The sequence below is a fragment of the Electrophorus electricus genome, chromosome 4 (assembly GCF_013358815.1).
Source record: "Electrophorus electricus isolate fEleEle1 chromosome 4, fEleEle1.pri, whole genome shotgun sequence".
Taxonomy (NCBI): domain Eukaryota; kingdom Metazoa; phylum Chordata; class Actinopteri; order Gymnotiformes; family Gymnotidae; genus Electrophorus; species Electrophorus electricus.
Window position 1 is genome coordinate 10,718,175 of NC_049538.1, and position 11,851 is coordinate 10,730,025.

General features: G+C 46.7%; 1 protein-coding gene across 1 annotated transcript in view; it reads right to left on the bottom strand.

The window, feature by feature from the left end:
- Positions 1 to 9,742, bottom strand: part of LOC113583899 (leucine-rich repeat-containing protein 49) — a 28,194-nt gene extending 18,452 nt beyond the window's left edge. The window contains exons 1-8 of the mRNA XM_027020503.2: positions 9,354 to 9,742; positions 9,022 to 9,090; positions 8,793 to 8,865; positions 8,406 to 8,618; positions 7,924 to 8,011; positions 7,276 to 7,479; positions 6,365 to 6,431; positions 3,609 to 3,752 (exon numbers count right to left, since the gene is read on the bottom strand). Coding sequence (XP_026876304.2) covers positions 3,609 to 3,752; positions 6,365 to 6,431; positions 7,276 to 7,479; positions 7,924 to 8,011; positions 8,406 to 8,618; positions 8,793 to 8,865; positions 9,022 to 9,090; positions 9,354 to 9,410 — 915 coding nt within the window. The 5' untranslated portion in view covers positions 9,411 to 9,742. The remainder of the gene's footprint in view (positions 1 to 3,608; positions 3,753 to 6,364; positions 6,432 to 7,275; positions 7,480 to 7,923; positions 8,012 to 8,405; positions 8,619 to 8,792; positions 8,866 to 9,021; positions 9,091 to 9,353) is intronic.
- Positions 9,743 to 11,851: the final 2,109 nt, after the last annotated feature.

The following is an 11,851-nucleotide window of genomic DNA, read 5'->3' on the forward strand; positions in this document are numbered from 1 at the left end:
CATACCCTCACTCCTGGTAGATCCACAGTGCTACCATAGCCACAGTATTCATACAGCCACACTCCTGGTATAGTCACAGTGCTCATATAGCCACACTCCTGGTATAACTACAGTGCTACTATAGCTACACTCCTGATATAACCATAGTGCTACTATAGCTACACGCCTGGTATAGCCACAGTGGTCATACAGCCACACTCCTGGTATAACCATAGTGCTCATACAGCCAGACCCCTGGTATAACCTTAGTGCTCATGGTATAACCACAGTGCTCATAAGCCACACTACTAATATACCCATAATGCTCATGGTATAACCAGAGTTCTACTATAGCTAATCTCCTGGTATAATCACAGTACTACTATAGCTACACCCCTGGTATAGTCACAGTGCTCATACACCCACACTTCTGCTATAACCACAATGCTCATACAGCCACACTCCTGGCATAGCCACAGTGCTCATACAGCCAAATCCCCAGTAAAACCACAGTGCTCTTGGTATAACCACAGTGCTACTATAGCTACTCTTCTGGTATAGCCACAGTGCTCATACAGCCACACTCCTGGTATAGCCACAGTGCTCATACAGCCACACGTCTGGTATAACCACAGTGCTCATACAGCCACACTCCTGGTATAACCACAGTGCTACTATAGCCACATTCCTGGTATAATCACAGTGCTCATATAGCCACACCTCTGGTATAGCCACAGTACTACCATAGCCACACTCCTGGTATAACCACAGTGCTACCATAGCCACACTCCTGGTACAGCCACTGTGCTCATACAGCCACACTCCTGGTATAGCCACAGTGATACCATAACCACACTCCTGGTATAACCACAGTGCTACCATAGCCACACTCCTGGTACAGCCACTGTGCTCATACAGCCACACTCCTGGTATAGCCACAGTGATACCATAACCACACTCCTGGTATAACCACAGTGCTACTATAGCCACACTCCTGGTACAGCTACAGTGCTACACAGTGTTGGTCTCTGTGACTGTGATGTTCGCTGTTCAGTGATCAACAGATGAGACATGCAGGTTGTAAGTGTGTGGGTGCTCTGTTTGTCTTCTGGACCAGGCTGGACTCTCTCCGAGATCAGGCAATGGGGGGTCCTGATTAACTGCCCCCATGTTCGGGCAAAGCTGGACTATGGACCAAGCCACTGAGGTTGTGTAACAGGATACGTGACCTTCAGAGCACTGCTACAAAACTACCTCACTCTGTTACATAAACCAGCCCCTTCAAGCAATAGAGAAGGCACAGCAAAGTAAACAATGACCCCAATAAAATATCAAGAGCTGCAGGGAAATAATACAGAGACACCAAAGCTACAAACACTACCTTCACAGTTAGTGTCACACAGTTTAATGCTTTGGCATGTTATAGTTTACTTCCCTACTTATGTTTGATGTGGATGACCGTATAAAATGGGTGGGAAAAAAACACGTTATATCCTGAAGATTTCTAAATATTAAATGTCTACATATAATGTACACATCGGTCTGTACACATGATGGCAACATATACTTTCACATGATGATTAGAGGAGGAGAATAAAGCAAGGATTCTGTCCTTGGTGCATCTCTCAATCAGTGAATGGCTGTATCTATATTTAGCAACAGTGTCCCAGACAGAAGGTGATGTCATCGCTGGGCTGATGTTGTGCTCACCAACAACTCACCAATCAGAGACGGGCACTCAGATAGAAGAAAGTGAGAGAGAGAAGCCTCACATGTATAACTATCCTGACAGATATGCACTAAACCCAGCTTCAGACAGCTGAGGAGATTTCTCCTGCTTGTGATCATTTCGATGTGTCTAAAGAACTACAGCTTGACAGCCACATCTGCTCAGAAACACTTTTGCTAACCAGGATTTATAGACCCAGATCAGAGCACTTCTTATTTTCAGTGCTCCGATACAAACTGAGTGACCAGGAACACGCCATGCTAGTATGGCCCTCTGTCTGGAGGAGACTGGAACCCACCCACCTGTAGTGGTGCTTCCCTGCAGGTCCCTTTCACTACTCTAACTTCATCACATGCCCCTACACTGTCCACAGTGCCTCTATGACACTGCCTTCACCCTGCACCTCACACGTCCACCCTTCATCCAAGGTCCACACCCCTACCTCTCAGCCACACCTGGCCCCAAACCCAGGTCCTGCAGGAAACAAACATGTGCTCTAACCACCACACCAAAGAGCACGCTGTCTGCCACAGCACCCATTTCACATTCACCACCCTTTTCTTCAGGGAGTGACAATCTCCGTCACAACCACAACACCTCAGCGTCCCTAATGACTGGATAAGATAACCATTCCCATGCAAGTCACAGTGTGGAGAAACCCTGCGTGAAGACAGATCAGGCCTGCGTTTTGTAGCTTTCTTTATATAGGAGGTTATCTGTGGTTCAGCGTCTGGATTTAACGGCGTTCCCCCCAGGCTGCCAGCACTGCTAGCGGAACGGAGAGACCATACGCCACCACTCTCACAGCTGCAGCCTGCCAACTAGATGAACCGATGAGCCAATGAGACATTGGGAAGGGCCACATGCACGGAAGCGGATCCATGGGCACCGACAACACCTGGCAGCTTCTCCTGAGTCTCCAGAAATATCATAACCAGACGAAGTCTGTCACAGCGCTGTGGGTTTGGCTGGCCATGTGTGTGAGAATGGATGAGAAGGGAACTGTTGTCTATAGTCTGTAATAAAACACCTCTGTCCACCGATAGCACTGGAAGTTCTCTTCAGCTTCAAAACACAAGGGGAAAACTGAGTTGGGATACAGCTGTGGTTTAAAAGTCTAAACCTGAGTTTGATCATACACTCTAAGTTCAGTGATTTATCTGAGTATCTCAGTGGCTACACATCTTCAAATGACTTCACAATGCCAAAGGAAGATTTTATTTTCCCTCTTTTCTCCCAAAAATGTTTTCTCCCTTTCTTTATCTCTCTCTCTCTCTCTCTCTCTGTCCAATCGCACATATTTTAGAAGCAGCTATTCCCTAAGCTGAATGAACCTCATCCTACGGCCCTGAGAAAAAACGGCATGAAGCAACCCAAAGCAGGAACTCGCACAAGACAGAAGAGGAGATGACAGTGAAATGAAGGAACAGGCCACAGCTATAGCGCCTGCTTGGCAAATGACTGTTACGATGAAACGGGGAAGAAAGAAGAAAAATTCCACTGGAAAGGCACAAAGGAAGAGGGGGGTGCTGACTGTGTTCAGACAACAGCGCGCATCCCACGGTGGTGTTCTACGGTGGAGAGGACGGCTTTGTTATAGCCAGCCTGGTTGATCAAGAGTAGCAGGAACCCCTACCCATGCACAAACACAGCCTTGAGGCTTAACAGCTGGGAGATTGCTGGGAAATTACGTGCTGCCAGGTTTACATCTCCCCCATCTGTCTGGGAGGAGGAACTGCACCAGTCACACTTCCAGTTAATTGGTACAAGCTGCTTCTTTGACGCTACCACTGAATACACAGTCGTCTTTTTTTTTTTTTTTTTTTACAGAAGAGACAGAAAAACAGAAGCAGACTGAAACCATGCTCTTTATTCATTTCTTTCGAATGCTGGTGCTTACCACGGTGGAGATGCGGTTGCAGCGTAGGTTGAGTTCGGTCAGCGAGTCCAGGCCCTGCAGCTTCTCCACCCTGGTGATGTGGTTCCCCGCAAGGTTTAGCACACGCAGCTCCGACAGGTGCGACACGTTCTCGATCACGCTGATCTATGAGAGCTCAGTCAGAGCACAGCAGAGCAGCCACACACCAGCAAGACACAGTCGTCGAGAGAGCACACGGACAGTGCAGAGTTTACCTCAACACACACACATAAACCTGGTTTGCCTCTAATTCTCTTTCTGGCTGTCTCTGTGTCACACACACACAGATTATATTTCTCTCTCTCTCTCTCGCTCTCTCTACTGTTCTCTGTGTGATGGTCAGTAATGGAATACAGTGCATTTCTTGTTCTGGTGAGGTTACACCATATCTGAGATGAGTGCAAGGACCAGAGACAGCGTGTATTTTTAGTGTATATGTGCACTGTCACAGTCACACCTGCTTCTGTGACATACGTGTTGGAAAGCAATAGTCTGACTCATCTCGTACAGGGGTTCACACACAGGAGACCAGAACAAAGGCCCAGAAACTCCAGATCCAGGCCCAGAAACCCAGAACCCAGGCCCAAAAACCCTGATCCCAGGGCCAGAACTCCAGGATACAGGCCCAGAAACCCAGAACTTAGGACCAGACTCAACCACAGTCACACAGACTTTAACAACCAAAGTGACAGTGACTTTAAAGGCCCCTTCAGTCAGCTTTAAGCACGGCCCGAAAAGGTAAAGAAAGGGAATATAGACGTGAGGATGACAAGCTTTGAACCCAGCCCCCATGCGGCGTGAGGATGCATGAGGCAGAAGCCTCACCCATGGCACCCAAGTTTAGGAGCAGAAGTGTCTTTTACTTCACCTGCTGTGAAAACGCCTGGTGTCTCAGGCACACATTTTCACTGTGACCTTTCTAGAAACCTCCCTCTCTCAGAGAAAAAAAGAAAACAAATAAAATCCCCCAGACCTACCCCTTAGTAATGATTTCAGCTTCTGATATTCTCAAAGGCTCAGAGGAGTCTTCTTAACATCTCAATATCCATCATCTCCACTCACTGCTGCAATAGAGTCGTAAACATCAGGTGCGTTTGAGTTACAGGTCATTCGGGAGGTTTTCCCTCCGCTGCAGGAAAACAACCCAGGATGTGTGGTTGTGGTTGCCATGGTAATTAATCACTTAATGCTTCCCTTGGCGCTTTTAATGTTTGTCCTCTCTGCTCACTAGTGTCAAATGTAGTAACGTTTGGCACAGATTTCCTCGACTGAGTAAGAAGGGAGAAGCTGCTTCTGTGCGAGGGTACGTCAAAGAAAAAACTGCCCCGGGCTGCCTGGACAAATGCCTGTCCACGCAGCTTACAGTGCCGGGGTGTAGTGGGTGCGGCACAGACTCACGCACAAAAGAGCACAGCCGTGAGGGCTCTCTCTCGTATGGAGGGTCGGCATGACAACATTAAAAGAAAGTTAAAGAAAGAAAGAAAGTAGGAGATCTGCTTTTTAATCACTACCGGAGTATTTAATTAGAGCGCACTCGACCGGCTCTCAGGCAGCGAGTACCAGAGGGAAACTCTTATTTTCAGTCAGTGGGGGAGCGAGGGAGAGCGAAGGGTTAATGAGCGCTGGTGGGGGGGGGGGGGGGCATCTGATAGATAAAGAGAGAGTGGGCGGAAATGAGATGAGGGGGGTGGGGGGTGGGCTTAGAGGACAGTAGAGCAGATGTGAGTGCACATTAGCATCACACAGCAGTTTAATGGAAGCTGAGGGCAGGCTCAGCCCTGTTAGACGCCATCACAGATCACAGACGCTTCGTCTGAGGAACACGGCCCGTCTGCATGTTCACATGAGACAAGGCATCTTAAAGGCTGGACGCCGAGGGGCACAAAGACTGGCTCAACCCAGTGGAAAACCGAGCGGGATGGGCCAGCGTTTGAGAAAGAGTGCAAGAGACAGCGGGTCTCGAGAGTGCTTACAAATCACCCTCTCTGTCTCAGTGCTTCTGTCTGAGTGCTAAGAAAAACCAAGCACCCCAATGGTTTTGTGGGGCTTGGATGTTGGCTCGCTGGTGCATCCAGGCTTGAGTACATCCTGAAGCATTTTAACCTGCTGCAAAAAGGTTTATGTAAAAAATGGAATCAACATAAAACTGAAAAAAACTGTTTCCTGAAGGATGAAAAAACCTGAAAAACAGCTATTTGTCCCCGAAAAAGTGCTGATAATTACAGCAATTTCCTACAACACTGTGTAATTGAAGCCTAGCCACTTCTACCTATTCTGATGAGCTAATTGGATGGGGCCCATGCACGGAGCGTGTGAAGACCGAGGGTGTTCAGCACTCAGCCTGGCGCTAATGACACATCTCAGGCCTGCCGCCGCTCCGAGCTCCAGTCCCGCCGTGTCACGTCCTAATCTGAGTCATTCCAGGAAAGATGTTCTGGGTTCTGGGTTCTGGGTTCTGGGTTCTGGGTTCTGGGTTCTAGGTTCTGGGTTCTGGGTTCAGCCCCACCCCAGGCATCTCTGCTGGGGGTCATCACAAGTGACATGAGGCACTGTCGAGGTGCGGGGAAGGTGCTGCTTCCTCGCAACGCGACATGATCGCCCGTCAGCCAATTGGCACCAGCCTCCCTCTTGTGGGCGGGGTTGAAGCCTCTAAATGTCATACGTTCAGGCAGGCAGCAGCTGGGGGCGGGTGGGTATGCGCACCAGAGAGCTGAGGAGGGCAGGGAACAAATCAATACCTGGTTGCTATGCAAGTCAAGCACATTGAGCTTAGTCAAACTGTCCAGACCCGATATTCTCTGAATTCTGAAAGACAAGCACAAAAAATCAAATAAGCAATGATGTGGTGTGTCTTATTTTTCTTACGTTTGTTTTTTCAGATAAGGAAACAGGTACATGGACTCACTGGCATCTGAAGATCTGTAGCAGGCATGTGTGCGTGTGTGTGTATGCGTGTTTGTGTGTGTGTCTGTTTGTGTCCGTTTGTGTGCGTGCGTGTGCATGCGTGCGCGTGTGTAGGACATTCCAGGGGTCCATTTGGAGGGGAAGGGAATACTGTTACAATGGGGCCAAAATGCCAGCGGAACCTTAAATGGCCGGCGTGCTTTCACTACGAGGCAGAGCTGGAGGCGGAGCAGAAAGGTCACGGTTTCAGTAGGAGGGACAAAGGGCTCACCTGCGCAATTAGATCCCAGTGGCATTATAGCACAGTTAGCTGGAGGCTTCCGAGGAGAGAGGAAGCATGGAGTCTCCCCGCATTCTTAAATCTAACACAGGCTTCCCAAAGCCCAGTTCTGGAGGGCTGTGTCACTACATATGTCAGCATCTAGTTCACATTAATGAGCCTAACTGGATGTACTCCCTTTCTCTAACCATTAGCAGTTCATTTTTTTCAGTTCTCTAACCATTAGCAGTTCATTTTTTTCACTTTAGGAAGATATAATAAAGGATAACTGTTTGAAGCAAAGTACAGACAATATAACAGCAGAACAAAAAAAGCAAAGTTACATGTAAACAGGAAATTATCTTCTACACATGTATGTAGGCATGCTGATTAATGCATGTCCATTTGTGCATGTTTACATGTGTGTGTGTGTGGGTATGTGTGTGTGAGAGAGAGAGAGAGAGAGACATGCCCGCACACACACACCCGTTCTTTCCGAGTATGAGCACACGGAGCGAGGGGAGGGCGGAGATGGCAGACATGTCGGTCAGGCGGTTGTCGTAGAGGTCCAGGATGGCAAGGCGTCGCAGGTGAGCCAGGTGTGGGAGGTGAGAGAGGAGGTTGTGCTGCAGGTTGAGGAGGCGGAGCTTACACATCGTGTCCAGACTTGGGCATTCAGTCAGTCCATGACTGGAGAGTCACACAAACACACACCAATTAAATCACTACAAAACTCTTTTAGCCCTAAGCATGTCACATGATCCCTCATAGTAAAATGGCAGTATAATGCAGAGCCTTTCAAGGATTATTTCCATTAAAGGAGATGTAGTGTTAATCTATTGATCGATCAGTAAATGCTTAACAACCCAACTTTGCTTGGGCTTAAAGGTGCTCTTTCCCAGCACTCTGCTGCCCCCTGGTGGCTCATTATTGTCTGATTTCTATGCTCATTAATGAGCGAGTCTGTCAAGCAATTGTCACACAGCCAGAGCACCTGCTTCAGCTTCTAACAGACTTGAACGTTCACAGAGAGGTTCAGCACCGACTGAGGCTGGAGGACACTGAACAGTGTCAGCCTGTGTAGACAATATGGACCCGCATACACAAAACTGGGTTTTCAGGTGTGTGACGTACTGGTCCAGATCCAGACGCTCCAGGCTGGGAGAGCAGTCATCCCTGGAGCGTGCTGGGGTGGACCTGTTGCTCATCGCCAGCGCATCGCCTAGAGCGGCGACGACACCACACACGCAGCATACACACCGTTCACACCATTCACAACCATACTAATCACAACCACAAGATGTGGCTAGCAAAAGCAAAGCACATGAAGAGCCAACACAAGTGTAGTAAATATTTTAAGGCTTGTACTCATAGTCACGAATTTCACGAGACACTAACACACACCCCAAATATGCTAGTTATCTACTGAAATCACTAACCACTGTCATGATTGAACTTTTACAAATAAATGTTTATTGATGTATAAATAAATGTATATTTTGGTTATTTGCATACATAACACTGTAATGCAGAAAGGTTATATAAGGTGGCTCTCTGTGCACCCTGCAGTGGTTGATTAGCTGTTTTTGGCCCCAGGGAAGGTTCTAGATGCCCACCGAAAGTGCGCAGGAGGAGAGGAGCCTTGCTGAGGGAGTAGGTCGTTCCTGCACTGCCTACGGCTTGAGGAGCTCTGCCCCTGTGTGCTGGGGACCCTCTGCCTCCTTTTACCCATGCAGGGGGCAAAAGAGTCCACTCTGGCCCCACCAACTCATTTACAAAGGCAAGCACTGGTGGGTGGAGGGGTCTGCAGTGCGTAGCTGGCCTGCTGTCTGCAGAAACCACATGGATAAATCCAGATCAGGGAGGGTGAAGTAGAAGTAATCTGGCAACCTTAAATTCTTGCTGCACAAGACACATTAAGGTAGAGCACTGTTAAAAGAGCAGTGTTTGAGCCACAGACCTGTCCCAGAGTAGCTACGGTGTAATGCTGCGTGCTAAAATACCTTGTCTTGATGGATTAGCTCTGAGGGCGTCCATGTTAGCTTTTGTGGGGTGTTTTGACAACCGTAGGTCAATCTGCGAAGCACATAAGGCCGCAAATAAATTGCAGCTTGTAAATAGTGAATTCTTCCAACACAAATCTTTGGCACCCGTTTTCATTATAGCCGTTACCTTAGTGACACTCCAGATACCAATATGAGGAAATACACAACTAGTTCACTGCATACTCACAGGTCTCTGTATGGGTCTATCAGGTAGTAATGTTTTCACCGCTGCCAGGTGGAATTTGTAGCTCTTTACCTGTGGGAGTGATAAAGGGAAACACCAGCATACAATCAGCGCACTAGGGGAAGTCAACATACAACACACACTGAATAGCCATTAAACCTATTTGGAATCAAATATTTTGGGAAAACTTATACTGTAAACGTTGATGTGCAAAAGATGACCATCTGGTGGCTCTTTTGTGAACTGTAGATGGCTAGATGACACGCGTGTCTATGACTCAGCTTTTTTGCCTCAGCTATTGTTTCCACACTTGGCAGCTCTCCGCCGGCTCTTACCGTGGGTGTGAGGGAGCGGCTTGAGAGACTGCTGCTCTGCTGTTTATGAGACCCCATGTCGACAAATAAACGCGCGATAACGCAGTTAAATGTGTCCAACGCCAGAAAGGGAATGTAATATCGAAGCAGAGCTATTGTATCGCCTTGCCTGTGTTATTGGCTAACCTGCCACTACTTAGCTAACTCTAGTTTGCTAATTTAGGTAGCAAATTTTTTTGTTCGTTTGCTTGTTTTATGTAGACACCGTCCTGTCACTCTAAACGCATATTGACAGAAATAGTGACTTAGTTCTCTCGTTACATTATGAGAATTATTAATAGAACAATTCACGTTAGATATTTCAAAAGCTTTAGTAACGTTATGCAAACCACAATTCCAAAAACCGTCCTGTTTCCTTAGTAACCAACATAAACTGGTTAGTTACAGTCACATCCTGCCTCACGCAATAAGGTTCCGAGTAGAAACAATGAGCATATTAGAGGGTTCCTCCACGTTTGTTGTGGGCCATGGTTCGAGGCAAAGTGATCATTCTCTAATAAGGTACTATAGGACTGTATTATCAGACCTGTTATGGGTGTGTCAGAAGAGCTCAGCTGGAAGAATGAAGTTACTCATCTTGTTTACATATTCCTGACCCCTTCATTTAGGGAATGTTTCTTTTGCCACCTTTCTTCAGTTAAAGGTTGGCCTGTTGCAGCCTGTTTTCAGAAAAGCCTTGTATCTCATACAAAGCTGAGTTATATGAACTATAATTTAATATATTGCCTGCTGCAGATATAGATCAAACCAATCCAAACCAAACCAGTGATTTATGATTAAATATGTGATATAAATGACCTAAGAACCAGTAATAATTAGGCATGGTATACCTACTGGGTATTATATATCTAAAAAAAAAAACAAAAAAAAAACAAAATAAAGGTTGTTGTTAAATCCAGCACTGCATTGTTGAATGTGTTGGAATTGAAATGATGGGATTTCCTGTTTTTAGATATGAGAACAAAATAATAAGTCACGGGCAGACAGAAGTTATTACACGTGTTATTCTTAGGGTTGTAACTAGACCTGCTTTCTATTTCTTAGGGTTGTAACTAGACCTGCTTTCTATTTCTTAGGGTTGCAACTAGACCTGCTTTCTATTTCTTATATGTCCTTGTCTGAACTGGAAAATTCCTTGTGCCCAAAAAGTCCATTTTTTTTTTTAAAGATCTATTCTTTATTAGTTTATAACAGTGGTATTCAAACATGGACCTCAAACCCAAATCCAGTCCTGGATCTGATAATCCCCTGTAGTTGAGTAAATGATTCAAGTAATTGGTTGTCCAATCTATCATCACACCTGACTCCTAGATAAAGGGGCGTGGTAATCCTGTAGATAAAGGGGCGTGGTAACCCTGTAGATGAAGGGCATGGCAACCCTGTAGATAAAGGGAGGTGTTACCCTGTAGCTAATGGGTGTGGTAACCTGTAGATAAAGGGGCGTGGTAACCCTGTAGATAAAGGGAGGTGTAAACCTGTAGATAAAGGGAGGTGTAACCCTGTAGGACCTGAATCTCGGATTTGAATACCTGTTGTTTATAAATGATCCATTACCATGCAGTAAGTAACATTATTCTGCTCTGTGTCATGTTTAATTGGACATGCAATGAGTCATGACATAGCCAATACATCAGGTGTAACCCCCCCCCCGCACAATAACCAACTACACGTCAGTGATGCTGTGCTTCCATCGTCTGCATGTAAGATAAACACATAGCCTCAGACTCAGACCCGTCAAATTCGTCACACGTGAGAAGACTGATGAGGCCCTCACATCATGGGCAAAGTTGCCTATTTATTTTTATTTTGTGCAACGCAGTGCCCTGGGGTTTTGGCGCATGAAAGGTTAGTTATTCTGCAGTATGATGGTCTTATTATATTATCCTTTTATATGGAAGTGCCTCTTCATCTGAAAAGATGAGTAAGCACTCTCACCTTAATGAGGTTGTTTGCCTGAGGGCAGGAATTATGAAGATGATTTGAATCTCTGCACTCTTCCACATTAACACACAAACTCACTCTCACTCTATCTCTCTCTCTCTCTCTCTCACACACACACACACACACACACACACACACAGAAACACACACAAACACTTCTAAGACATGAGATCATGAGATCGATGCAATTTGTCTGTTGTAATGCATTATACATGGGGACTTGGCCGATCTGAGCTCTCTTGGGTACAGGAATCTATAAATATCCCGACTGAGTCAGAGAGAGGGAGGGACACGCACCACCGCTCTCTCACCACGTGCAGCCAAACAGCACGCCGTCAAATGGAAGATTTAAACAGAGGCACGCAGCCTGCTGCCTGGAGGAGATGAGAAAACCTGGGGCCAGAGCCGCTAAACGCGGCGAGGCCCACAAGCCAAGACGATGACTGCAGTCGGATGCTGAGTGCTGGCTGACCTGTGCACTAGTGATGGGTCTCCATTCTGTGCCAAACAACAAGTCT